This window comes from Lycium ferocissimum, chromosome 8 (assembly GCF_029784015.1).
Source record: "Lycium ferocissimum isolate CSIRO_LF1 chromosome 8, AGI_CSIRO_Lferr_CH_V1, whole genome shotgun sequence".
In the NCBI taxonomy this organism is placed as follows: domain Eukaryota; kingdom Viridiplantae; phylum Streptophyta; class Magnoliopsida; order Solanales; family Solanaceae; genus Lycium; species Lycium ferocissimum.
In genome coordinates this window covers 29,769,657-29,797,607 of record NC_081349.1, presented here as the reverse complement: position 1 = coordinate 29,797,607, position 27,951 = coordinate 29,769,657, and the positions used below count along the sequence as shown (strand labels likewise).

Sequence of the window (27,951 nt, the reverse complement as noted above, 5' to 3'; positions counted from 1 at the left end):
AAGTGCCCATCAATCTGTAGAGTGAATCTGTAAGTTATTTGTAAGAAGGAGAAAAATATTACCCAAGAACGCAAAGAACACCATAATAAGAGGACCACACCTCAAAGCTAACAACCCCACCATAACCAGTCATTTGTTTCTTGGCTATGTGGTGCCCGTAAATCAGTCCTTCCAGTAGGTTCTTTTCTCAAAATAAGGAATTGAATGGAGGAAAATCTTGATAGAATTTGAAAAAGCAAACGATAAATTGAAGGCAATGAAGTATGAAAAATATATTTATTTTTAAGCCCACTGGCCCACCATAACCGGTCATTTGTTTCTTGGCTATCTGGTACCTGTAAATCAGCCCTTCTAGTAAGTTTTTTTCTCAAAGAATAAATAATTGGAGGAGAGATATTTATTTGGATAGAATTTGAAAAATCAAACGACAAATCGAAGGTAATAAGATACCCCACCATAACGAGTCATTTGTTTCTTGGTTATGCGGTGCTCAGTAAAGCAAACTCAAAACAAAACAAAAAAGGAGGCATGTTAACTGTATAACAACCTCATATGGAAATCTATCAAACTATAAAGCCAGTGTCTGAACAAGCACTCAGTGTAACAAAGCTAGAAAAATGGCTTCTGTTTTCTCTTTACACCCTTTACCTTCTTCTTCTTTCATTTGTCCACTCAAAACCACAAAGTTTCAAGCTTTACACAGTTTCCAAAAACCATTCTTGATAAGTTCATTTCAGTCAACAGAACTTGACCCAAAACTACCTCAACCAGTGCAAACATTTTGGCAGTGGCTATGTGATGAAGGGGTTGTAACAGCAAAGACACCTGTAAAACCAGGAATTGTACCTGAAGGTTTAGGATTAGTTGCTAAGAGAGATATATCTAAAGGGGAGACAGTTCTACAAGTACCTAGAAGGTTATGGATAAACACAGATGTAGTTGAATTATCTGAACTTGGGAATGTGTGTTCTGGATTGGAACCTTGGATTTGTCTCTCTCTTTTCTCGTTGAGGGAGAAATGGAAGGATGATTCCAAGTGGAAATATTACATAGGTGTTCTTCCAGAGTGTACTGATTCCACTATATATTGGTGTGACTCCTTTTGTGTCTTTTTTTTGTTCTATGAATAATTTTTGTGTCCAGTGCAGGTCTGAAGAGGAGCTCTCTGAGATTCAAGGTAATCTGCTTTCCTTGTAAAATTTGCAGATTCTTGTATTCATGATGGAGGTGTAACTTATTTTTAACTCTATCAATGTGGTTTAACGTGTGATAGTAGTAAACTACTAACCATTTTTACGAGGTTATTAATTAATGTCTTAACTTAGATAGTTTACCACTAATTATCTTATAGGGACCTGACTTGACTGTGTAAATATTGTTGCACCGTGCACTTTGTAGAACTTAAAGTCTTGTTTTGCTACTAAAGTGCTTACTTCATTACATAGTACTTCCTGGCTAGTCCGGGGTAGGGGAGAGTTAGGTATATGGTATGCAGCGTTACCGTTGTATTTCTACAAAAGTCTGTTTTCACGCCTTAAACCTGTGACCTTTAGGTTACCTAAGGAGCAACTCTACCATTGCGTCATGGCTTGTCCTGGTTGTTGTATAGATAAGGCCATAATATAGATTAAAAAGAGAAAAAACATCATAATATTTGAGAAGCAAAAACGACAAAGGTTGATAATTTAGAGGATAAAATAGGTATTTGGTTGGTTGAGTGACCTTCTGAGCGATATATGCATGTTAAGTGACTTTTTTGGTACATTCAAAAGAAACATGACTTTATTAGATAATTTTGGATAGTTGAGTGACCATTTGAGTTATGGACTCTGAAATATGTAGAATGGGATGGCACTGTCTCTAAGCAAAGATGAAACTGCTCTTAGATACGAAATGTGATGTTGCATGTTTGGTTAAGTAAGATTTTAAATTTTGTAGGTACTTGTGATTAAACTTTTGTAGTCCTATCATTTGCAGGGAGTCAACTTTTAAGCGAAACAATGAGTGTGAAAGATTATTGGCAAAATGAATTTAGAAAAATGGAAGAAGTCATACTTCGTAACAAGCAGCTTTTCCCTTTTCCTATAACCTTGGATGATTTCTTCTGGGCATATGGAATACTCAAATCAAGGGCCTTTTCCAGTATTGGGAGTCAAAATCTAATGCTGGTCCCCCTTGCTGACCTGGTAAGATATTAAGTAAATGAAAATTACATGGATAAGCAATTGAAGTTTTCTAGTGATGAATGACCACTTATAGGAAGACCACAATGCATTACCAAGTCATACTTCATAATGCATCTTAGTTGCAAGATTGATTCAGAAGTATGTTGATGATTAAATTACATCTACATAGACACGAAAGCTTCAATTTCGGCTAGAAACGAGTATTAATTGAGTCCAGGGACTGTTATCAGTATTTTTTCGTTTATTCTTTGCCAATATAGAATTTCACCATATTTTTGGCTATCGATTGGTGAATAACATTATACGAATGATTTACTTATCAGGCAAACCATAGTGCCAAAGTGGCCACAGAAGGTCATGTCCAAGAAGTTGAGGGACCAGCAGGTCTGTTCTCATGGGATTTGTTATTTTATTTTCGAAGTCCATTAGAACTGAAGGCTGGCGACCAGGTAAGGCTTTCTGAGTTTTTCAAAATTCAGAAAATCTCTTCAGTAAACAAGTCATTCTGCTATTGTTCATCGAAAAGCTAACATTTTGAAGAAAACCATTCATTACTTCCTATCTCATAATTGTGTGCATCATGTAGCATTTTATTGGATCATACATTGATGAAATAAAAGTCTTCCAGGATGAAAATAATAAGATTAACCAATAAAAAAACATACAATGAATGGAATAGAAGACACATACTTCATCTAATTGTTCCAGCTATAAAGAGTCTAAAGCAGGCCTAGTTTGCTTCATATGTTGTTAGAACTAAAACCTTTATTGTACTCATACCAAAATGTTACATTACATATGTGGTGATTTTGACAGTTTCTAGTCCAATATGGCTTGAACAAAAGGAATGCTGATATCGCTTTTGGCTATGGCTTCATCGAACCAAATTCAGCTTGGCATGCATTTACATTAACATTGGAAATATCAGAGTCCGACGATTTTTAAGAGGACAAGATGGATAGAGCAGAGTCAAATGGCCTAGGAAAAATTGCTGAGTTTAACGTAAAACTTGGACAATCGCTCCCGCCTACTCTGATTCCATATCTAAGGCTGGTTGCCCTTGGTGGAACTGATGCTTTCCTACTGGAATCAATTTCCAGAAATGATGTTTGGGGTCATCTCGAGTTGCCTGTCGGCAGAGCAAATGAAGAGCTCATATGTAAAGTCGTACGAGGTACATGCAAATCTGCACTTTCTGGCTATCACACCACAATTGAAGAGGTAAAATTTACATCACTAACTAATTGTGTTACTATCACATTGTCATTGTCTCTTGTCCTACTATATTCTAGTAGTCCATGTTTTCATTGTCACCTTCCTTTAAATCACTCTGCTAAATACTATGGTATGTGGACTCTGAATCCTACGAATAAAACCACTTTATTTCTGCATTATGTAGTATACATATTTTTGGAATTGAACATAATGATTATTCTAGGATGAGAAACTGATGGAGAAAGGGAACCTCAGTTCAAGGCTTCAGATAGCTGTTGGCATAAGAGCCGGAGAGAAGAAGGTTTTACAACAAATCGACGATATCTTTGGAGAAAGAGAACTAAAACTAGATAAATTAGAATACTACCAAGAAAGGAGGCTTAAAGATCAAGTAACTCTCTGCTGACCTTATGATCACTCTAGTTGAGTTATACACCTTGGACTACAGACGCAAAGGCGTATCGTAATTTAAAATATATGGGTTTCTATAATAACCTCAAGTTAAATAACTGGGTTCACATTCAAATACTTTTAAATATTTAGTAGGCGTTTGGCCATGAAAACCAAATATTTTTCACTTAATCTGGTATTTTGGAGTTGGAGTTGAAGTTGAAGATGGAGTTGTGTTTGGTTATAGTTTTTGCAAAGAATATTTAGTTGTTTGAATGTATTGAAAGTGAAAACAAATTTTTTGGTGTTTTCAAAATTTCAAATACAACTTCAAGTTGTATTTGGAATTTTCATGGCCAAATGTTGATTTCCAAATAAGGTGAAAACGTTTTCCGGAAAAAAGTGAAAAAATTTCCATGGCCAAACGGCCCTTAATGGATATTTTAATACATAAAAAGGTTTTGCACAAAAGCTATTGAGTTCTCCTAAATACGCATATACCACTCTAGATCCACCACTGTTCAGAGGTTGCTTTTATCTGATGTAAATAATATGAAAGAGCAGTTTTTTATTGTCTTCTTGTGAAATCCTCAACAGAAGGAGAAAACTAGAAAAAACAAACTCAGAATATCTCAAGGATGAACAAAGCTGTTATTTTTTGAAAAAAAATTCTGTCGCTTCATTTCTTCTCTCGCATTCAAATAGAAGAAGATGCATTAGAACTGATGAATATATGGTCATCAAACTCATCTGATTTCTCAGCACACAATTTGGATTTGCTTCAAGTACCCTTTTTTGGGCATGACGTTTACATAAATATCCGAACTGTTACATCTCTCCGCTCCACAAATTAGAGCATTTGACTGTGAAAAGAGTTATCTTCCTGTAAATAATTGTGGTATCAAGTACATTCTGCCCAGTCCACCTTGTTGAAGAGAGCAAATACGTATGAACAAAATAAATGAACACATTAACATGACACTGCTTTTCTTTTTGACAAGTATGACAGACTTTGTTTCTTCATTTTTTTTTTTTTTTCTCTTGCTTCTTCCAGCTATAAACTACCCATCTATGAAAAACACTCTCCAAAATGCCCCGATGACCGAAGGCCACATTTTTGGCCTTTCGCTAACCAATCTCGAGTGTGCATGCCAACAACTTTACACCGTTCCCTTTGCTTAGTATGGAGTAAACATCCACGCAACACATGCTCTGAATTGCATATCTTATTTGACTGCTGTTGAATTATCAGGGCCAAACAAGTCATCACATGTTTTACTCTCACACAGACACTCCTGTGGATTTGCATAAAAATAATCTTCTTCTTTTGGTTTGTCAGCAATAACTCTGCGACGAACCGGCTGTCCCATTCTTCCCTCATGTGACTGCCGGACTGCAGCTGTAAACTCATCCCATGGAAGTGTCCCGTTCTGATGCAAATCTAATAGCTCTACCAGTCTTCTTCGATCCAATCGAATGGTTTTCTTAAACCCAAGATACCTGCAAAAGATAATCAAGAAAAGCCTTTATAATGGTTGTTTTTTGGTGTTACAGAATCATTTTCAGCACGGTAGGTAATATGTACCTACGATGACCTTCAACAACTTTAGCCATGTTCCCGTCATAAGTAGGAACAAATACACTACTAGCAGTTGACACTATGAAATCCAGGGCTGCCATCTGAGATGAATGATTCTGGAAATGCCGCAATTCCCCAGGTTCTAGCAGCATGTCCTTTTTCACCTGATATTAAACATAATAGATAAGAAGGATAATTAGCTCACAGTGTCCAGATAAATAGTCACAATGAAGTCCTTAGCAATAAAAAAGCTGGCAGTAGAAAACAGGATCACTAATCACTTACAATCTTTGGGAAGGCAGCTCTCAAAGCAGCAAGCCTCTTTTCACCTCCATAAATGTCACCAGATGCAATATATATTTGTATGTCTTTTTCAAAACCCAATGCTTGCAGAATCAAAGCTGCCTCTTCTGGAGTGAGGGGACACAATCCTTGAGATCTCCTCTCCTCAGATACAATCTCTTTCTCCCTCCACCAAGGGAATGCATACCTAAAGAAACAAAGGGAACCAGAAAGGAATTTACGACAACAGGCTTGTTGGTCAAGACGAAAGGGTTAAATAGAGAAAATTGTATTGATGGGAGTGGGACAACCAAGTGAAATCATCAAATCATCCAACAATGTGAAACTTCAAAATCTTGAGAAAGTAAATACAATGTATGAGCAAATGTCACAGCAGCTCAGTTTTTATTAGTAAAATACAACAGTCGTTCTTAGATGATCACCTTAACCGTTTGAGCTCCTCAGCTTCCTCTGCAGTGCAGCCATGGGTGCAACCAGAGAATGCCAACATATCCATCTCATATCTTAGATGCAATGCTACAAATGGCCCTCTCTCCTGAAGCATTTTTACCAATTTTTCTCCTAAAGCCTCAATATCTGGAGTGAATTTCAGTGCCTGAAAATTCACCCGACATCTGAGTTTCTGAAGCTCAAGAGGAATCCCATTGTTTGCTAGTCTAGTATCTGTCCTGTTGAAATGTATTACTTGATGATTGCTGAAGAGAGGCAGAACCTGCATTCAGTAGTCCTAATACGTTAGAGCAGAATAAACAAAAAAAAGAATTGAGAAGGAGCAGGATAAATAACTATTGATGAGGCATAAATTGCAACAGAGGAGAAATATTCAATTATCAAGGCACTAGAATCGTTACATACGGATTAACTCCAATATCAAACGCAGTACATGAAATTACATACAGCAAAAACGGCAGTATTTTGCAAGTTGAGATGTAGTGTGTCAAGGCTTTAAGATTTAAGCAATAGTCTTCTAAGTGACGACAAATGGAAATACAATCATGAAGAAGAATCAACAGTGTAGATCAATCACGTGTTTATAATATGACAAAAATGTATTGCAGAAACAAGTAGATAAACCTGTTGCAAGTAGTACTTTTCATTTGACCAGCTAACAGGAGGCATTTCTAGTGGTTGGTATCCATATCTCCTGCTGAACCTCTTTGGCAGTCTCTTTATTATCCGAACTTCATCTCTTAGTGAAGCAATGAAGTGTCTCACATCAAAAATATCATCAAAGTTGCTGCCAAGAAATGTTACAGCTTGTTATAAAAGACGATAGGTCAAAGAACCACTTCTACATAACACCAGAAATACCTAGGATCTGCCCAAAAAGATGTTTTATCAAGCTCTGGGACAACCAAAGTTAGATTTAATAGCCGTGCAACAGTCACCATGTCACAGATCTACATTCCAAAAATGGCAGAATTAGCTACAGATTAGGAGTTTGAGTTGAAATTCTGGAGTCTACTAATACAGTTTCTAGAGTTCCCGACTTCCTTGCCATATGAATTGGATAATCATGTGTAAAGAAAAAGCGGAAGAAGAAATACTAACGGCTGCACGCATCTGATTCAAGCCACCATTGCAGGACACTTGAAGAAACCCATTATTTGTATAATTTCCTGCATAATATCATGTGTCAAAGGTCAAAGCTGTTATGAATGTTAGAAAAAGCAGAATTTGGAACTCATAGAAAGATACAGTTCCTATAAATATGTTACACTTATGAGACTGGGTGATAGTATTTTTGGTCACTAAATGTTCAGCTAGTACAATGGCAGATATAATTAAGTTTTTTAGATCATCAAATAAATCTCATCTTACCTTACGCAAAAACAATATAATCAAGTAAATCTTTAATTGACGCAAAACAGCACTAATATGGTGCTGAGATCTGTATAATGATGGTGGGAAAAAAAATCTGTATAATGATCAATTTTCATGTTAAAATGTAAGGAAATGATGAAGTCTAAGAATTTATCTACATCATTTAGGAAATCCAACCTACACCAAAAGGCTGGCGAAAGTGTACAATTGCACTTTTTTGGTGAGTGAGGTAACAAAGTGTACGATTGCACTTGCAGATATATAAATTGAAATACAATGTCTCATATTGCAAAACCAAATGTACTTTCATCCTTAAAAGTGTGTTTACATCTATCTCCTTATGTTTGAGACATTTTTTATTTACGTCTTTTTTTTTTTTATTAGTTCCTTAATTGAGACATTTCGTCTAGCAGCATTATTTTGTTTAAAAACTTCAGCAAAACTTATGTTTGTATTACGACACAATTCATGCTAGACGATTAAGCCTGGGAAAATGGGAAGAATACGAGACTTTTCACTCTTTTGAATGGAGAGAATTCTGTCTTAGCGTATAAAAGTAAGCTGTAATAAGGATGCTACAGAGAGGACTAGAGAAGAAAGTCTCTCATCCAGTACCTTTCTCACCTTCCCTTCAAGGAAACGCAACGTCTTTTTGTTTTCATCTGTAGGGAAGTGCTTCCTACTGATCCAATTGATTATCCCTCGACAGACTAAGCATAGATCCAATGAGCGACTTCATTAGCTTTTCAGAATATTTTTTTAAATGGAAAGAATACATATCCTCTGAAAAGCTAATAGAATCACTCACTGAATCTATGCTTAGTCTGTCAAGGAATATGAGTTTAGGTTCCCTAATTTAGATATGGTGACTTCATTAGCTTTTTCAGAATGTATAGTATTATGATTTCATTTTTCAGGAATGCTTAAAGCAGCAAGTCACAAGATTACGGGACTGGAAGTCTGGAACGGGGACATATAATTGCATCTATCCGTAGTAAATCAATTAGCAAAAGGAACTACACCATTAAATGAATACCAATTTGGAACGAAAGAAGACATTTGAAAACAAATTTAAACCCTACCTACACCTATGAGTGTGTCCTAGTGACCAATGAAGTGGGAGGAGAACCGTGAGATATCAGGTTCAAATCCGTTAAATCCCAACGGAGACAAAAACACTAGGTGATTTCTTCCCATTTGTCTGCGCTTTAGTGGACAGAGTTACCTAGTACCTGTTGCTGGTTAGAGGTAGCAGGTATCCCATGGAAATAGTCGAGGTGCACGCAAGCTGGCCTGGACACCACGATTATTTAAAAAAAAAAAATCTACCTAATTCTAACCACAACCCTTTAAGCTGGCATTTGGACACCAAAATGACAAAACTAAAAATAGGAAGACAAACTGACTATATCATCTTATTGGTAGTTCTCTCTAGATTACAAATCTATTAAGGCTGTATTTCCAAATCGTCAGATCTCAAAAACTAGGAAAACCACACTCAGGCTTTTCTCCTGCTTCCTCTTTTTCTTTTTTCAGGTTAATCTATGTCAATCAATCAACTCGCATAAATCTCAAACTAGTTGGCGACAACTATATATATCCTCTCTAGTATTGGTGACTTCATTCAAACGCTAAACTTTGACATTTTCGCCAAATTAGCTATTCTCGAAAACTAAAGTTCCTCTAAATCTCACGTTGTATAAGAATCTCTAATACCAGACCTTAGTATAACAACAATATTTATGTCTTAATCCCAACTATAGGCATCTCCCATATGGATCCTTCACTTCCATTTATGTTATGTTATTATCTAAAGAATTACAACAAACTTAATATACAGTAGACAGATCACTATACTTCAATAACATTAATACACTAATTAAAGACTTGAAAAAGAATCATGTAACTAATACAGATTTAAAGAACTACCACCCACTTAATATACAACAGATGGATCACTATACTTCAATAACATTAATACACTAAATAAAAACTTGAAAAAAATCATGTAAACTAATAAAGATTCAAGCACAAAGAGAACTCACTAGCTGGAAGAATAGGCAAAGGAGAAGGCAAAGTCTCTTCAACATGAACAGACAACTTAGTATATTCACTAAAACCCGAAAACAAATGTGGTTGATATAACTCCCAAACAGCAATAAGTTGAACCAAACATGTCCATATCAAAATACTGGAACAAACTCTTATAAACCAAACTTTTAATCTAGTCCTTTGTATCACTTGCCCTTGTAATGATGGTAGTACTTTCTCGCTTCTAACTTGTACCTCACTCTCTGATCTAACCTCCATTTCTCTTCCTCATAGCCACAAGTTCCTCATAATTACATGCATGTTAAGATAATAATAACCAATTGCATCAAAACTTAAACCACATTGGAAAATAGGAAATTATTACCCCAGATTGACTAAAAGATTAAGAAAAATTTGAACTTTTCAAGCCTCAATATAGAACAAAATCTGAACTTTGGAGCAAAATCAAGAAATGTGGAAAATGGGAAATTATCACCCTAGATTGACTAAAATATTAAGAAAAATTTGAAATTTTCAAGACCCAATATGGAAAAAAAATCTCAACTTTGGAGCAAAAACAAGAAATATGGAAAATGGGAAATTATCACCCTAGATTGACTAAAATATTGAGAAAAATTTGAACTTTTCAAGACCCAATAAGGAAAAAAATCTGAACTTTGGAAAAAAATAAAGAAATGTGGAAAATGGGAAATTATTACACCAGATTAACTAAAAAAAATCAAGACCCAAAATGAAAAAATTGAACTTTTTAAGACCCAAAATGGAAAAAAAATATAAACTTTGGAGCAAAATCAAGAAATGGGAAATTATTACACCAGATTAACTAAAAAATCAAGACCCAAAATGAAAAAATTGAACTTTTCAAAACCCAATATGGAAAAAAATATAAGCTTTGGAACAAAATCAAGAAATGGGAAAATGGGAAATCTATGAAGAAGTAAAATAATATAAAGCGGTGATGAATTTTTTTTTTTTTTTTTTTTTTTTTTGGGTGTCAAGAATGTAGCAGAAGAAAGGTGTAGTTTGACAAGAGTCAATTTGCTTTAAATGATTTTTTTTTTCTTTTTTTGTGATCTTTCTGAAAACTTTTTTTTCTGTAAAAAGATAAAAACTTGTAACAGTATTTGTTCACTTCTTTTCTGTGTGTCTTGTGAAGAGTTGCAGGATCTAAAGAAAGAAAATGACAGAGATGGAAGAGATCTCAGATTATAATGAAAGTAAAAATATTTTAAATATTTAGTTTTGAATTTTTTACTCAAAAATGTACTTTTTACGTAATCTATTAAAAAAATGGTATAATTAACACTCTCAAAATATAGTAATGGAAAATTATAAGGATATTTTCATGTTAATTTAGGTGTATTGCTTTCCATTTTTGTGCTCTTAATTTCAAAAGAATCACTCCATAATCAAAAGAAATCATTTTATATTTAGTAAGTTTTTAATTTTAATATTTTTATTTATACATTATTTATAAGAATGGAAAGACATATTAAAAATTTAATATTGTAGAATTAAAAGGAACTTTTGGTATGTTACATATTCCTTTAGACGAAGCTTCAGTCTTCATATAATTTATTTTTTAAATCGAAATAGTTTTGGTTATGCATCGAACTGATTTTTTGAAAATTCTTTTGATGATGAGTCTCAAAATTGAAAAACACGTCAGTTTTTCAAGTTAATTTTTTTTTTTTCACTCACAAACTTTCAACTTTTTTTTCAAAAAATATCATGAAATTTTCACTCATACTAAGACACATAAAAACAAATAAGTCTGAATACATATACATTCTTGCACAGAGATTTAACCTAAACAGCTCCACAACTTGGACGTAATCACTAAATCAAAACTTCATTACTCCAAATAATATTACTAACAGCAGTAAATTGTTTTAGTGTATGAATCAAAGTCAAGTGGCATAAAGCAGCTTGAACTTGTGATTAAACTAATCAAGTGTCAATTCTGAATTCTCTTTCCTCTTAATTTAAAATAATTTTTAAAAAAGATTCCCTACGAAGCAAATCACGTCAGATAGTGCGTGGTGTGGAATATGGAATGTCAAAGATTTTAGAATGACACGTGAGAGGTTAATAATCTTGCAAATTGTAATCAGATAATAATTGTCATAGAAAAAGGTCTAAACAAAGCATGTACATTTGATGTATAATTTCCTTATAGGAATTGAATATGTAAACTATGTAATAAAAGTACCGAACTGTTGGTGTTTTTATTCACCATTGACCATAGCATAGAATGGAAAAGTATTGATGAATTATGGATTACTACTGTACTTACCTTAATCATCAGATTTTTTGAAGATTTCTTTGGTATTGATGGGGAGAATTTAGAAGGAAATGACTGATCCATCCCTTTTCGTTGTTATTTGGTCTATAGATTACTATTTATCTCATAAATTAAATAATCAAGGATAAATTCCGAAAATTTAAAATGCTTAATGTCAAACAAAAAATAGAGAAGTCTGCCACATTGAAAATTTTGCTTACACAAACACATCTTATTTAAAATGAGCTTAAACTTTATAATCCGTTAATATAACACTTTCTACGAGTTTCAAATCCATTAAAAAGGAATGGACTTGGAGTTTTAACATTTTTAATTCACTCTACATCATTTTGTACAAAACTACAGGTAATTTTCTTTTTTATCTATCCCTTTCACTTCCACATTAAAATTACCATTTAAAACACAACTCTGAAAAAATATAAACTACATCAAGAATTTAGCAATTTAAATTTCCCGAAAAGAAATTGATTAAAAATAGATTTATGGCAGAAATAATAAGTTAATTAAAATGAAATGAAAAAAAAAAAAAAAAAACTAAACGTTTGTTTTTGTGTATGACTCCTCGGGACTGGGTTAAGAGATTTTGTCTACTACAACAAATGTATGTGTTTGAGTGCATGTACTGTATAAATTCAGTTAAATATTCAATGTAGACGTGAACAAAGTCTTTCATATAAATACGACGGATAAGAGAGATAAAATTTAATGAAGTTCTATTACAATGAGGAGTTATTTTGTTTTGTTCATAATTGATTTTTCCAAGGAAATTTTACCTTGTTATAGTGTGGAAGAATTTAATGTGTTTTCTGCATGGTGTGAAGTAGTACAAGGGGGTCAAAATTAGAGGGGAAAGAGAGGAGGAGAAGAAGAAGAAGAAGAAACGTTTCTTTGAAGTGAAGATTGTTTTTTAGCAAATTCATGAATAGGCCACTACAAATGGACAGACAATCATATCTATCTATCATAATCATAACTAGGTGCACTTGGAGATATGAGAGGATGGTCATTCTTCGAGAAAATGGCAAAAGATGATTATTAGGTCTAAATAGATTCTTAAATATATTTTTGAATAATTTTGATAGATCAAAGTTATTCTTTGCTAAGAAAACATTTATAAGAATAATTTTACGGCCAGGTTTATATAGCATATTCTAACAATTCGCCAAAATTTTAAATTAAAGGATAAATGTTTATCCGTAAAACATACAATTAAATTTGCACACGCGGATTGAGACGACCAAATTAAATAAGCAAAAAATAGATTATAGCAATATGACCAGAAAATAATGTAATTGGAGTTAATCAGTTAAATAACTAATAAAAGTAGCCTGGGTTTCGACGTTATGATTTGACAAAGCCATTGGAGAAGACTCCTGAATTGAGCTATGTAATGGAGCTGAATAACCAAGCAATGAACAAGAACTGGTAAAATTGTTAAGTATGAGTGTAATGCTCTATATGTCGATTAGAATTCGAACACCCATAAAGAAGAATGTTAAGTCCTATTTATAGCTATGTTATTGGGAACATGATCCACTAATCTTGTCTTCATAATATCTATTAATTGCCCATGATCATGACTGAGTACCGTTTGGAGAAGATCTCAAAATGTTTTGTAACGGCTGAACCTCAAACCTTATCTTGCCTGACCAAATCTTCCTCCAGAGCCATGACTTCGGTCCCGGATGGCTCGAGGTGCTTGCCAACGGGCACAAGAACTAGATCGGATATCTTCTCTGCTAACTCGTGTCTAACCCGTCCTTATTGCCACGTGTCATCATCTAACTAATTTACCTGTCAATTTCGAATTTCACCTCATACAATAAACTTGTCTTGTCACAATAATTGCCAGAATTTTGATCACAAATTCTAACGAATTTAAAATTAAGGGCAAAAAATTATCTTGACTATGAATCCTGACAAATCGCTAGAATTCTACAAAATACCCGCGAGTCGCCGTAACTTGTTGTGCGAAAATATCACAAACACATTTTTGCTTCAAAATTGATCCAAGCCAACTCTAAATTACTTCAGATTCGATATGCAACCTTCTAATACCACTATCAATAATTTCGAATAATTAGATTAAACGTAAACCTTCAAAAATCAATAGACCTACCTTATTTTCTTCAACGAGTTTTTTTATACTCAACAAATGCAACAACAACCAATTCAAATCATTTAAAATAGACAATATAAGCTTAATTGAACATTACCCACTCAATCCCAATCACAAATAAGAAATGAATTTTTAATGTTCTACAATACATAAAAAATAAAAATAAAAATAAAAAGGAGAAAGAAGAAGAATTATGACAGACGTCTAAAATTGCTAAAGATTTATTGACATGCCAAAATTTAAATAGGTGTTCTCCGAAAGGACAATCAGAATTCACATTTTTATACCATAGTATCGACATGTTTTAGTTTACTATGTGACTTACTATTTTCCTCTTTAACTTGTTTAAAAGACAATGTCTCTTCTATTTAATAAATTTTAGTTTTAATATCATTTTACCTTGATGACACTCCTTAATATATTTAAGACGACATGGTTTGAGTAGTTTTTAAAAATATAAACCTTTAGTTTAAGATGATACTATTCAAAAGTAGTTATTATATTCTTAAATTTCGTATCTAATTAAATTAAAACACATGAAATAAAATGAGTCAATTATTTATATAGTTTTTTTTTTGTTGTTTCCCCACCGATATTCGATACCTGCATTAGAGCCCGATTAAATTTCCATACAATTATTTATATAGTTGAGAGCTAAATTTGGATCTTTTCCTACTAAAGCTTAAAATTAAATTAGTTTATTCTCAGAATATAAAAGAAAAATAAAAAGGAGAAAATATCGTGTAGATTAGAAATAAAAACCCTTTAAAATTATTTTGACTACAATATTCCTTCTTCTCTCTCAATCTGAATCTATCTCGACCAACATTCCATCCCTGAAAATCTATCAATTATTTATTTCAAATTTCCTCTATTCTTTTGTATTTTTTTTTTTTCAATTTCTCCTAAATCTAACAGTTAGCACAATGATTAAGAGAAGCAATATCCTATTATTGATTCTAATCTTGGGGTTTATTGCAACACAAGTGAAATCCCTTAGATTTGATTTGCAATCTGGTCAGACTAAATGTATAGCTGAAGATATCAAAAGTCATGCTATGACTGTAGGAAAGTACCATATTGTTAATCCCAGTGAAGGTTATCCTTTGCCTGATACACACAAAATTACTGTCAGGGTAATTAATTTTTTCTTGTTATTTTTATTAATTTTGCTGTTTAAGTAAATGGGGTTTCTTTATTTGATCTGTTTATGTTAAAGTTTGAGTCTTTTTTGTTGTTGATTTCTGGGTAATCAAGAATGGCTTGTGCATGTTGGGTGTTTTGGTTTGAACTGTGAATTTTATTCTGTAGTTGTAAAGCTTCAATTTTGATATCAAAAGCCAAACTATGACTGTAGGCAAGTGCCATATTGTTAATCCCAATAAAGGTTATCCTTTGCCTGATACTCACAAAATCGCTGTCAGGGTAATTTACTTTTTTTTTTATTGTTATTCTGTTTAAGTAAATGGGGTTTCTTTATTTGAATTGTTTATGTTAAAGTTTAAGTCTTTTTGTTGATCTCTGGGTAATCAAGAATGGTTTGTGTAGATTGGATGTTTTTGTTTGAACTGTGAATTTTATACTGGAGTTGTAAAGCTTCAATTTTGGGTTTATCAATCAAAATAACTGTCAGGGTAATTTATTTTTCTTGTTATTTTCATAATTTTTTTGCTGTTTAAGCAAATGGGGTTTCTTTATTTGATCTGTTTATGTTAAAGTTTGAGTCTTCTTTTTTTTTTTTTTTTTTTTTGTTGATCTCTGGTAATTAAGGGTGGTTTGTGCATGTTGGATGTTTTGGTTTGAACTGTGAATTTTGAGTTGTAAAGCTTCAATTTTGATATCAAAAGCCATGCTATGACTGTAGGAAAGTACCATATTGTTAATCCCAATAAAGATTATTCTTTGCCTGATACTCACAAAATCACTGTCAGGGTAATTTACCTTTTTTGTTATTTTATTGATTTTTCTGTTTAAGCAAATGGGGTTTCTTTATTTGACCTGTTTTACTGTTTATGTTTAAGTTTGAGTTTTTTTTTGGTTGATCTCTGGGTAATCAGGAATGGTTTGTGCATGTTAGATGTTTTGGTTTGAACTGTGAATTTTATGCTGGAGTTGTAAAGCTTCAATTTTGGGTTTACCAATCAAAATCACTGTCAGGGTAATTTTGTTTTTCTTGCTATTTTTTTTAATTGATTTTGCAGTTTAAGCAAATTGAGTTTCTTTATTTGATCTGTTTATGTTAAAGTTTGAGTTTTTTGTTTTGGTTTGTTGATCTTTGGGTAATTGAGGGTGGTTTGTGCATGTTGGATGTTTTGGTTTGAACTGTGAATTTTATGCTGGAGTTGTCAAGCTTCAATTTTGAGTATACCTATCAATCAACTGAGTTTCAATTCCGAGCTAGTTAGCTAGGGAAAGACTAGGGCTGGCAAAATGGTGAACAAAAAAAACAAGTAACCATCCAATTCGACCTGTTAGACATGGGTTGGATAACTGACTTTTCAAAGATGGAATATTCATATTATACACTAAAAATGGATATCCAGATGGATAATATGGATATCCGTATTATCAATACCCATTTGTCTCCTAGTTATTTTTCATGAGTTCTTGCTTTTTGGGAGTCTAAGCTTATTTTGCCTTTTAACTTGTGTTCTCACTTCTTGGATATCCATATTATCCGTCAGTTAACCCATTTTTTATCTGGGTCAAATATGGGCGGGTTGGATATTTTATTCTTTTTTGTTGAACACATTTTCGACCCGCCCATATCCTATCCTACCCACCTGTTTTCCACTCCTAAGTTCGACCATATGAATCTCCGTATGTTCCCTTCGATTGGCCCATTTCATTCCAATACCGGTTAAAGCTTGAGTTAAAATATATTGGTAAAAGTTTGTTTGATTGATTATTTTGTTCAAATGAATATGATTCTTCTGGTTTGGATGAACTAATACCTGATTTGTGTAATTTAGGTGACATCTACATACGGAAATACCTATCACCAATCGGACAATGTTGTTGAAGGGCATTTTGCTTTTGAGACAGCGGAAACTGGGGATTACATGACTTGCTTCTTTGCTGCTGATCACAAGCCCCCTGTTACTGTTACTCTTGATTTTGACTGGAAGACTGGTGTAGCTGCTAAAGATTGGACGAATGTTGCCAAGAAAGGCTCTGTTGAGGTAAGCCCACTTTCTTCTTCTGTCTACCTGCTAAATGCTAATGTATCTCAATTCCAGATATACTTGTGTTCAGTGGCAGATCTAGCACATATCGTTTGGGTTCACGGGAACCTAATAACTTTTGTACAGACCCTATATTTATATTAAGAAATTAACTAAATATATATAAATATTTTATTGTGAACCCAGCTATTATTGTATATTAACTTTAGATCGTTGTAGAATCCCACAAACTTCAATTCTGGAACCCCCTCTGCTTGTGTTGGATATGCATTTGCCTAGAGTGGAGCAATATAGCTCCTAAGCATCCATTATGCATGATAAATTTGCACTCTAGAAGTCTGTATAGACTACATGATTAGTGATTAGTTCAAGCCAACCATTGGCTGTTGTCACATTTCCTAATTTTAACCTTTCCATGAGAAGAAAACAGTGAAAATTATGGATGTTATTTAGTTTGAAGGCTTCCAATTTTTCGATATAAGGGAGTATTATATAGCTGATTCCAACTAATTTAGAATTAAGAGTAGTTGTTATACACCAGAATTTGGGAGCGTCTTATGAAGTGATATACTTTCAGTTTCCTTTCTTTAGAATATTATTCGTGCTTAACTGCTTATCGAATTACAAATTGTTTTTTCAATAAGTAAGAAATAAAAAAGTAACTTACTAATCATCTTCATAAAATTGGACTGTGCTTGCATGGTGGTAATTGCCTCCGTCATCTTGCCTCCAATGCATACTTAGGCTCGTTGTGGCCCTTAATATTGGAGTCTCTACTAGATGGAACTCCTTTTAATGGGAGGTAAATTGAGGATATGAACTTTCAGTAAATAAAGGTCTTATAAAACGTAGGTAATTGCCAAAAGGTGATAATGAATTTATCATTCCACATTTTTAATCAAGGTATTAACATATTGTGCATTTGTTTGCACATGTAATGAGACTCGTGTTGGTCTGTGCATATTAGCTTGAACTTTAGGAGCTACTGTTTATTACTTCTGCTGGAGAATCTGCTATAGCTATTGATGTTATAAGGCATTACTTATTGAGATAATACTCAAAATACCCCTCAACGTTTGACCAAAATCCCAACTACACACCTAACCTTTGCGTTGGTCCTATTACCCCCCTGGACAATTTTTTTCAATATTAAAATGCCCCTTTTTTGCTGATGTGGCAGTCCAATATGACAACCCCCAATTATTAACAGGTGCTTGTCCACACGCGCCTGGCCCACGTGCCACATCTTTAATTTCCCCCATTTTTTATTAATTTCCCCCCTTCCTCCATCCATCTACTCTTCTTCTTCTTCTTCAAAAAAAAAAAAAAAAATCTCTCAATTTTCCATACTCCATTTTTAGTATGAGGATCCGAAAACCCATACCCAATTCTCCTTCATCTTCATCATCATCGTCTTCTTCTTCATTAGGAGTTGAGAAAAAAAAAATCACACCAACTTCCTCAAATCTAATCCAAAAAAACCCAAATGTGAAAGCAAGCTTCCTAACACCAAGTAGAACAAAGTTCATCCATTAATTTGATCAAACAATCAAGAATTTAAAGAAACCCACTTGGTGTTCTTCATAGCTTTCTCCAAAATTCCTAGCAATGAAGTTTAATTTTCTCCCCAAATCAACTCAAAGAATTAGTGCTTAAACAACTCCAATCAAGCAACAAGTAGCAACTCCAAACAAGCAACTTCCAATCAGATTTTCTTTAACAAGATTAGATTTTCAACTTTTTTTTTTGAAACTGGTAACTATTGTATATATATATATATATATAAGCGGGAAACACAGTACATGGGTTGTACTGAAACCATATTTACAATTGTACTTCAGAAGCTAAACTGATCTACCTCATATTGAATCTAGCACATCAATTATGGTAGCAGTATCATCTGAAAATATCTGTTTACACCAAAAACTTAATAGCAAAAGACAATTCAGTTTGATCTTCTGCATGCTATTCTCTATATTTTTAAAACATCTTGAATTCCTCTCCTTCCAGATTGTCCACCAGATGCAAGCAGGGACAATTCTCCATCTACTTCTGTTCTTTGCCGTAGACCCTGCTTCCTCCCAACTCTGTAAAGCTTCTGTAATCTTTCCAGGCATGATCCAGGATATGCCTTTAAGATTAAAGAAAATTCTCCACAGATGTTCAGTCACTTCGCAATGTAGGAATTTTCTTCCAGATTTTAAATTTTTTTTTTCCAGATTTTTTTTTTTTTTTTGAATTTGATTTGGGAAAACAGTGATTATAAGAATAATCACTATCCTAGCTCTAAATTTATAATGGGTATTATTTTGACAAAAAAAATGGAGATGGGTATTAAATAGGGTGAAGAAGAAGATGAAGTAGCCTAAAAATGGAGGGAATTTAAATTTATCTATGTGGCATCTATGTGGTAGTCCAGTTGGCATTTTAAAACACATCAGATGCTTTTTTTAAAGGCTATAACGCGCCACTGAGCGGTGTAGTCACGCTCTTGTCCACATCAGCAAAAAAGGGGCATTTTAATACTGAAAAAAATTGTCCAGGGGGGTAATAGGACCAACGCAAAGGTTAGGTGTGTAGTTGGGATTTTGGTCAAACGTTGGGGGTATTTTGAGTATTAGCCCTTACTTATTGGTTTCATTTTTTGTATGATCCTCCTCTGGAATAGAAGGAAATACAGATAAAGAATGGAAGTTAGAATAGGCTAATAACCATTTTATCCCTACAAAAGTTTGTGACGTGGATTAGCTAGATATTATTCCAGATTCTTGATACTCTTAGAATAAAAAGTCTACAAGCCCATTGGACTCTTAGTTGTAATTATTTTAGTTGCCGTCGTTCTGTCCTAAAGAGGTAGTGAAATAAAACCATGTCACTAGAATTCTAATGCCTTACTTCTTATTGAAAGAAGAAAAGAATTTTAATACCTGACAGCCTATGGTCAATCTTCAAGAGAGATTAACCTATGGTCAACCTGACAGCCTATACCCGCAAGGGTGGCCCAGTTGGTTGAGCATGGGGCTTTCATAATCTCTCTTAGGTTCGAAACCCCCTGCCTACAACAGCAGGGGATTTTCCTTCTGGGTCGAGCTCGTCGCACGGGACTTGTCTAGTGCGGGTTATCTCTCCTGTGTGGTTTGCGAGCTATTGCACAGGAGCCGGGTTTACCCTGTGTGCACCCGAAGGGTAGCGGCTGCGGGTTCCCATGTCATTAAAAAAAAGAGAGAGATTAATGTTAACGCATGCTTCCTAGTGTTATTGATTTTGTTCTTTGAAACAAGGGTCATAATCTTAAGTTTTGCAATTAAAATTTTCTGCATTCTGTTGTTCTTAATTAAGACTACTTTTCTTTGTTTTGAACAATAGTCAAAGAGTTTTTATAACACCTGACATTCTCAACTTGTTTTGCAATTTGGTGTGTACTTACATTTTCACCTTCTGAGGATGAGTCCTGATAGAAAAATGTGGTTTATCTTAGATTCTCATTGCTTCAACACAATGGATGAGGTCCATGCTATATGCTATTTGATGACGAAATCGTGCTAATTGACCAAAGCAACAACGGTCGCAACCACAAGCGTGAAATATGGAGAAGCACTCTAGAGAGTAACAGTTGTAGTAGGATAAGTAGAAGTAAGACTAAAGATATTTACTGCAAGTTTAATTTTTTTTTTGATGAAGTAAGTTGTTTCATTGAGAAAAGGCATCAAGCAGATGCATAATTACAGGGGCTAATTACAGGTAGACAAAAGCAAAAGAGAATTATAAGCCCCTATACATTGGCTCCCTCTAAAACTAGGGTGCTAATAAAATCCAAAAACTGATCGGTACTAGTCACTGGGGACAACATTGTCCAGCAATAAAGGTTTACTAGACATTTCGCTTTAAGTGCATGAATGGGAGTGGTAGTTGAGGAACCATCAAAACATCTTCTATTCCTCTCGATCCAAATACACCAAAAAATTACAGCAGGAATCATATTCCAGATCTTTCTGATGGTCTTATCAACTAACTGAAGACTCCAAGAAATTTGAGCTTCCCTTAATCTTTGCGGCATCACCCAACTTAAACTGAAAAAACACAAGAACATGTTCCAGAGGTCATATGCTACTGGGCATTGAAGAAAAAGGTGGTCGACTGTCTCTGGAGTTGTGTTGCAAAAAAAGGATCTGGTGTTGTCCAACTCTAATCCTCTCCTATTTAGATTGTCTAAAGTAAGACAAGCATTGTTTAGTGTAATCCAACTGAAGCATTTGATCCTCATAGGCAGATTGGTCTTCCATACTAGCTTCCATGGCCATCTATCAGGTACTTGACTTTGTGAGCAGAGTTGTCTATAGCATTCTTTCACTGTGAAAATGCCTTTGCTTCCCCACCTGAGCCTGTCTGCTTCACTTTCATCAATATTGTGAGCTTCCACCTTTGCCAACATTTCCATCAAACTCCCAAGTTCCCAGTCTTGCACAAGCCTTCTGAAATGCACATCCCAATGGTTGTTAGTCCTGTTTTGAGCAATTGTGGAGTCCTTATCCATAGCTATGTTAAAGATATTGGGATAATCCACCATGAGAGTAGAATTGTTGAGCCATCTATCCTTCCAAAACTTGATATACTCACCAGCCCCGGGTTTGAAGTGTATTCCATGAGAAAATTCAGAGCCTAGCTTACTGATAAATTTCCAAGGACCAACTCCATAGGGTAGATTCACAGTGTTAGAGCTCCAGTTGTCTTTCTTTCCATGTTTTGCTATGACCACATCTTTCCAGAGGCTACCATTTTCAGAACCAAATCTCCATAACCATTTCATAAGTAGAGATTTGTCATGGATTGCCAGATCTTTGACCCCAAGACCCCCATTGCATTTTGGGAGCAAAACTTTGTCCCATTTTATCAGATGGACCTTATGAGTGCTGCTGTTTCCTTCCCATAAGAAGTTTCTCCTGATCTTATCCAGCCTTTCTAGCACCTTCTTTGGGATGGGAAAAAGGGACATAAAATATGTTGGAATACTGTCTAGAACACTGCTGATCAAAGTGAGTCTTCCACCCAAAGATAGGTATTGGAGTTGCCAAGTGGACAGTCTCTTCTCAAATTTCTCCACCACCCCATTCCAAATATCACAACACTTGAACTTGGCACCCAGGGGGAGGCCCAAATAAGTGCTAGGAAGTGATCCAATGTTGCATCCCAGGATTTCTGCCAGCTCCTCTGTGTTGTTAGCATCATTGACAGGATAGATAATACTCTTCAACATATTGATGTGTAATCCTGATAAAGCTTCAAAAAGCTTCAGAGTAAGATTCAGGTATAGAACTTGGGACTTGTCTGCATCACAAAACTAACGTGTCATCAGCATAGAGTAAGTGGGATATTGTCAAAATGTTTCCTGAGTTTGAGCCCACACTAAATCCCTGAATCCATTGCAACTGTCTTGCCTTTTCCAGCATCTTGCTTAGTCCTTCCATAGCCAAGATGAACAAAAAAGGGGAGAGAGGGTCCCCTTGTCTAATTCCTTTTTGTGGAGAGAAAAACCCAACTGGTCCTCTATTTATCAAGATAGAGTATTTAACTGTGGTGATACAATACTTGATCCATTTAAGCCATTTGGCCCCAAAACCCATTCTCTTCATGATAGAGATTAGGTAAGACCAATTTAACTTGTCAAAAGCCTTTTCAAAGTCAAGCTTACACATGATTCCAGGGGCTCCTGATTCATTCTCCAATCTAGAACCTCATTAGCAATTAAGGATGCATCCGTTATCTGTCTTCCTTTGATGAATGCATTTTGATGACTAGAGACCAGTTTACCAATTACTTTCTTCAACCTTTCAGCTAAGAGTTTGGCGACTATCTTATAAACACTTCCAATGAGACTTATCGGTCTAAAGTCTCTCATTTCCATTGCCCCTGACTTTTTAGGGATCAGGGAAATGAAAGTGGCATTACAGGATCTCACCATATAGCAATGTTGGTGAAAGTGATTCATTGCCCCCATGATGTCTTGTTTTATGAACTCCCATGACTTTTGGAAGAAACCATTGTAAAACCATCTGGTCCAGGGGCTTTATCAGGTGCACAAGATTGGATGATTGCATGAACTTCTTCTTCCCCAAAAGCCACTTCTAGCCCCTCACTGTCTTCCACTGATAAACTGGCCACTCCCTCAAAGTTGGAGGTTGGCCTCCAATCTTCAGTTTCTGTGAAGAGATTTTGATAATAGTTCAGAATTTCCCCTTGATCAGGTCTTTGTCTTCTGAAATAACATTGTCAATTATGAGCTTATCAATTGAGTTGTATCTCCTATGTGAATTGGCCAAAGACTGAAAATATTTGGTATTCCTGTCCCCTTCTTTCAACCATAAACATCTTGATTTCTGCCTCCAAGAAATTTTTTCAACTTTGGCTAATTGTTCCAACTCAAGTTTCAAATTTGTGAACTTCTGCTTTTCTGCTTGAGTTGGGAGCCTGGTCTCTGTTGCCTGTTCTAGGAGAGTCAGTTCCTCTAGGGCCTTGCTTCTTTTAGATTCAAACCTGCCATACACTTCCTTGTTCCAATTGGAAAGATCTTTCTTCAAGTTCCTCATTTTCTGGGTAAGCACAAAGTCTGGACTGCCACTGACTGTATAATTCTGCCACCATCCTCTCATCAAGTCAATGAAACCTTCATGTTGAAACCACATATTTTGAAATTTGAAGTAAGAAGGTGGTGAATCCCATTCCCCATTCTCTAGCAGTAAGGGATTGTGGTCAGAGATAACTCTTGGTAACACTATTTGTTTGATGACTTTGAAGCTTTCATTCCATTCTGAAGAGACTAAGAATCTGTCGATTCTGGAGGCTTGTAGCAAAGTATCCCCTCTAGACCAAGTGAACTGAGCCCCTTGAAGTGGTAAATCTATAAGCTGAAGATCTTCAATTGTCTCTGAGAAACACCTCATAGCCTTGGATCTTCTGGAGCAATTCAATCTTTCGGTCACATAACTACACACATTGAAGTCTCCTCCAACAACCCAATTTTCAGCCCATAGACCTCTGACTCCGCCCAATTCATGCCATGATTCCTCCCTCTCAATGTTTGTGTGAGGACCGTAGACTCCTGTAAATCCCCATCTGAAATCCTCTGTGAGGCTCTCTAAGAAGCAAGTAATAGAAAAGCATCCTTCATGGGAATCAATGCATTTCCACAATCTTTTGTCCCACATAATTATGATACCTCCCCTGGTGCCACTGGCTTTCAGCTCTTGCCAATCAGCCCATCTATTCCCCCAGATTTGGTGTATCAAGTTAGTGCTCAAACCTTCCATTTTGGTTTCTTGGATACACACAATGTCTGCTTTCCATTTTTTTACTAGTGATGAGATGGTACTTCTTTTATCCATCTCGTTAAGACCTCTGATGTTCCAGCTTAAAATCTTCACTTTCATCTGGAATAGTTTTGGTGGTTCCTGCCCCTGTTTTTCATGTTGCTCCCTTCATAATTGATCCCACATATTAGATTTTGGACTTCAATCTCCCCTTTCTTCTTCCCCTGTTTCTTCTTGATAGGCGTGTCATTTGAACTCTTTCTTTGTGCTTGAGCTTGTCTATTTTCATCCATTCTCATGATTAAATAAAAATTTCATGTTTGAACCCATTTGCATGGATCCCAAAGGCCTTGCATACCTTCCCCATAACTAGCTTTGACCATTTTGAAGTGTCCACTAATTTTGGTTCTTGGATTATTGTCTCCAGTTGATCATTTTGGCGCCAATAGGGATGGAGTGATTCGTTGTGAGAATCTGTATCAGAACAAACCAAGGCAGAAGAGGTCGCCTCTGGCCAATCCAATCTTTGAGAGAGAAACCTGAGATTGTTGATGAACACTTTTGCTTCATCTGCTTCGTCATCTGCCTCTGAAATAGTCTCCAAAAATTCTGCATGTGGGAGAGAGATGATTGTGTTGTTGTTGTGCTGGGACTGTTCTGGAGAGAAGAGCGTATCTTCTAGCACTCTCCTTTCTAGAGTTTTCCCTGTTGGACTCCACTGATGAGTCTTTAAAAAATTAGGCTTTGATTTATTGTGGGCTTTTCTTTTTGGGCTTCTGTTATAATAAGAATAGTTTTCAGGTTGGCCCAACACTTTTTCATTAAAAGAAGTAGAGCAGCTGGCTTCATTGGGCTTGAGATGAAAAGAAGGAAAAGAAACCCTATCACTGAATCTGCTAGGCATGGGCCCAGAAATTTTTGAATTTGAATTAAAGCTGTTTTTGTCCAACTGTCCACGCACGTGGTCTGACTTGACCTTTCCATCAACTTTATTTTGCATAAGAAAAGTGAAGTTGAGGAGAGATTAGACGGGATTATGGTGTCTAAATATAGATAATCAAGATATCTAGGCTCGTTCTAGGAGAATGGGATGATAGACACGGAGAATGAAAATCGGAGGGTTTAAAATGGATAAATTTGGTGTTTTATGTGATAAGGAATCTTACCAAAGTGAAAGATAAGTTCTATAAAACAATTATAAGATTAACAATGTTATATGAGAGTGAATGTTGGACTGCTAAAGTCCAATACATCTACAAGATGAGGTGTTGTAGCAACTGAATTCATACGGATCAGTCTTCTGATATGTTCCACTTTCTAAGGTTGATATGTTCACAATGCTCAATTCAAACTTTCTACTTTGCAAATAGATTTTCGGAAATATCCTCTACTAGTTTTGTTTTTTCTGTACTCTGTTTCTTTTCCATGTGAACGTCACATTACTTCCCCCTGAAAATCCTAAGTGGAGTCTTATAATGTTATTATTCACTTTGGAAGTTTGTATTTGTCTGTTACATTCCTCTTATGAAGTTGGATGAGGAGTGTAGGTACTAGACAGGCATCGGAATGTAGGTCAAATGTTTAACTCTAGCATACAATTCTGTGGATCTTTCCGAGATATGTTGTATTCCTTGGGAGAAAATAATACTTGTCAATAATGTGTTTAAGTAACCTAATACAAGTAGGAGCTGAATGCAGTCAGTTTGGTGTTCCCCCTTTTTCTTTTAAATGGTCAGCCGATCATCCAACTGATACCTTTTCTAATAATTTTCACTCCGGCATTAGAACCTTTTCAAATGCCAGGGAATATCCATTTCAATAGTTTTCTTTAGATCTGGTAAACAGTGTTTGATAGGATAATATCACTCTTTTACTGAAACGAGGAAAACTTGAGGCCTATCAAGATTGACATTCGATGTAATCAAACTAAAAAATAGGTACCATTAGTCATCAAATAAGTGATAAAATCGGGGAAATGTGCTTTCATATTAGGATTTTGTTGATGATTATAATTTTTTATAGTTCTTGATTGGGAGCTTCTTGAAATAGAAGGTGACACTGCTTCACACTCCCAAAAATACGAAAGGGAGCTACGTCTGAGTTAAACTTGGAAATGGAAGTATTCTTTCCTTTCTGATGGTGAAGTAAGACCAAGATCATGAGCTTATTATCCTAGGTCAGAACAAGTTGATAGGATCCCCTTTTTAGGTCCCCATCCCCCCCCCCCCCCCCAACACCCCCAAAACCCAACCCCAAGTGGAGGCTCGCATGACGGGCTCTTAGTTCAATGGTAGAGCATGTCCTTGATAATTGCGTCATCGTGCCTGGGCTTTGAAATGACTTGTCCCGTTGCATTTTTGTTATGACGCTTCATATCTGTTTGATTGCTTGCTTCTCGTGCTCTCAATATAGCTTACTTAAGAATCTTTAGGATGCACATTTCGTATTGGTATGTATCTTGCATTTATATGCAGTAATAGTGATTTGTAGTTTTGTATTGCCCTTCCCGTACATTGAATAGAAGAAAAAAGATTGTTGCCAGAAGCCTCTGTCTGCGTTTCAAGAACTTTTTTTTGTTATATCAACTTTGTGGGCTTCTGAAGGGATGAAATTGACCATGAATTTGATGAGTGCCCCTTGTGGAGTTTTGAGTTGAGACTAAAGCCAAACCTCTTTCATCTGTGTCTTAATAGGTAATGGAATTTGAACTAAAGAAGATGCTTGAAAATGTTCAAGCCATCCATGATGAGATGTTTTTTCTACGTGAAAGGTGAGTTTACCATTTGTTGAAAATCTCTGTCGTTCGGACTCTTAAAAAAATGTAACCAGGTGCATGTCAAATCCTCCAAAAGTAGTATAATTTTTTGAGGATCCAACACGGGCGGGATAACATTTTTTGAAGAGTCCGAGCTACATAGTTAATAATCATCATGAACATTAGCTTGATAATTTTCCACACGATGCAGGGAAGCTGAAATGCAGGAACTGAACAGATCTACCAACTCCAAAATGGCTTGGATGACCGGCTTGTCAATCTTATTATGTTTATCCGTGGCAGGGTTGCAGGTGTGGCATTTGAAGACCTTTTTCGAAAAGAAAAAGCTTATCTAATGTTGTTCTGATAGCTTAATAATGCAATATGTATGTGTAGAATTTTCCATAGATTACAGTCAATGAGGGATAGCAATGTTTTGAGTTAATTGTGATAGATAGAATTTGGATTATCAATGAAGTTACCCCTGCAAAATTCGGTTTTCTTTTTTATTTATTATTACCCCGTCTGTAATTTTTATATGACACACTTTCTTATTTAGTTTGTCTCAAAATTTAGATTTATTAGTAGGCGTTTGGACATGCGGTTTGAAACCATGAGATGAAATCATTGGTAAATATAAAATTTGACTCATAAGTTTATATTTTATAAAAAAAGACCTAAGTTGGTAAATATTTTTAACAATTACTCTCATCAATCATTTACCAACCTCATTA

General features: G+C 35.1%; 2 protein-coding genes and 1 pseudogene across 2 annotated transcripts; 2 read left to right on the top strand and 1 right to left on the bottom strand.

Moving 5' to 3' along the window:
* Positions 1–411: 411 nt before the first annotated feature.
* On the top strand, positions 412–4,017 carry LOC132067914 (ribulose-1,5 bisphosphate carboxylase/oxygenase large subunit N-methyltransferase, chloroplastic-like; annotated as a pseudogene).
* Positions 4,018–4,542: 525 nt separating this feature from the next.
* Positions 4,543–10,718, bottom strand: LOC132067913 (rhamnogalacturonan I rhamnosyltransferase 1). Its single transcript, XM_059461318.1, has 8 exons — positions 9,543–10,718; positions 7,225–7,292; positions 6,985–7,073; positions 6,748–6,910; positions 6,096–6,385; positions 5,656–5,860; positions 5,377–5,534; positions 4,543–5,291 (listed from the first exon to the last, which is right to left on the bottom strand). Exons 1-8 carry the CDS (start codon positions 9,805–9,807, stop codon positions 5,018–5,020), a joined length of 1,512 nt encoding a protein of 503 aa, XP_059317301.1. The 5' UTR covers positions 9,808–10,718; the 3' UTR covers positions 4,543–5,017.
* A 4,003-nt stretch (positions 10,719–14,721) lies between these two features.
* Positions 14,722–27,709, top strand: LOC132067912 (transmembrane emp24 domain-containing protein p24delta9-like). The gene is made up of 4 exons (XM_059461317.1): positions 14,722–15,109; positions 16,946–17,155; positions 27,156–27,232; positions 27,429–27,709. Exons 1-4 carry the CDS (start codon positions 14,900–14,902, stop codon positions 27,571–27,573), a joined length of 642 nt encoding a protein of 213 aa, XP_059317300.1. The 5' UTR covers positions 14,722–14,899; the 3' UTR covers positions 27,574–27,709.
* The last annotated feature ends 242 nt before the right edge of the window (positions 27,710–27,951 follow it).

What these genes read in the sequence shown, in the direction of transcription:
- LOC132067913 (XM_059461318.1), bottom strand. Translation starts at nt 9,807, where the DNA reads ATGGAGGTTAGATCAGAGAGTGAGGTACAAGTTAGAAGCGAGAAAGTA. An exon ending in TGAATCAGATGCGTGCAGCC is followed by an intron (nt 7,074 to 7,224) that starts GTTAGTATTTCT and finishes TTTGGAATGTAG; the next exon opens with ATCTGTGACATGGTGACTGT. An exon ending in GAGCTGCCTTCCCAAAGATT is followed by an intron (nt 5,535 to 5,655) that starts GTAAGTGATTAG and finishes GTTTAATATCAG; the next exon opens with GTGAAAAAGGACATGCTGCT.
- LOC132067912 (XM_059461317.1), top strand. Translation starts at nt 14,900, where the DNA reads ATGATTAAGAGAAGCAATATCCTATTATTGATTCTAATCTTGGGGTTT. An exon ending in CACACAAAATTACTGTCAGG is followed by an intron (nt 15,110 to 16,945) that starts GTAATTAATTTT and finishes TGTGTAATTTAG; the next exon opens with GTGACATCTACATACGGAAA. An exon ending in CCAAGAAAGGCTCTGTTGAG is followed by an intron (nt 17,156 to 27,155) that starts GTAAGCCCACTT and finishes GTGTCTTAATAG; the next exon opens with GTAATGGAATTTGAACTAAA.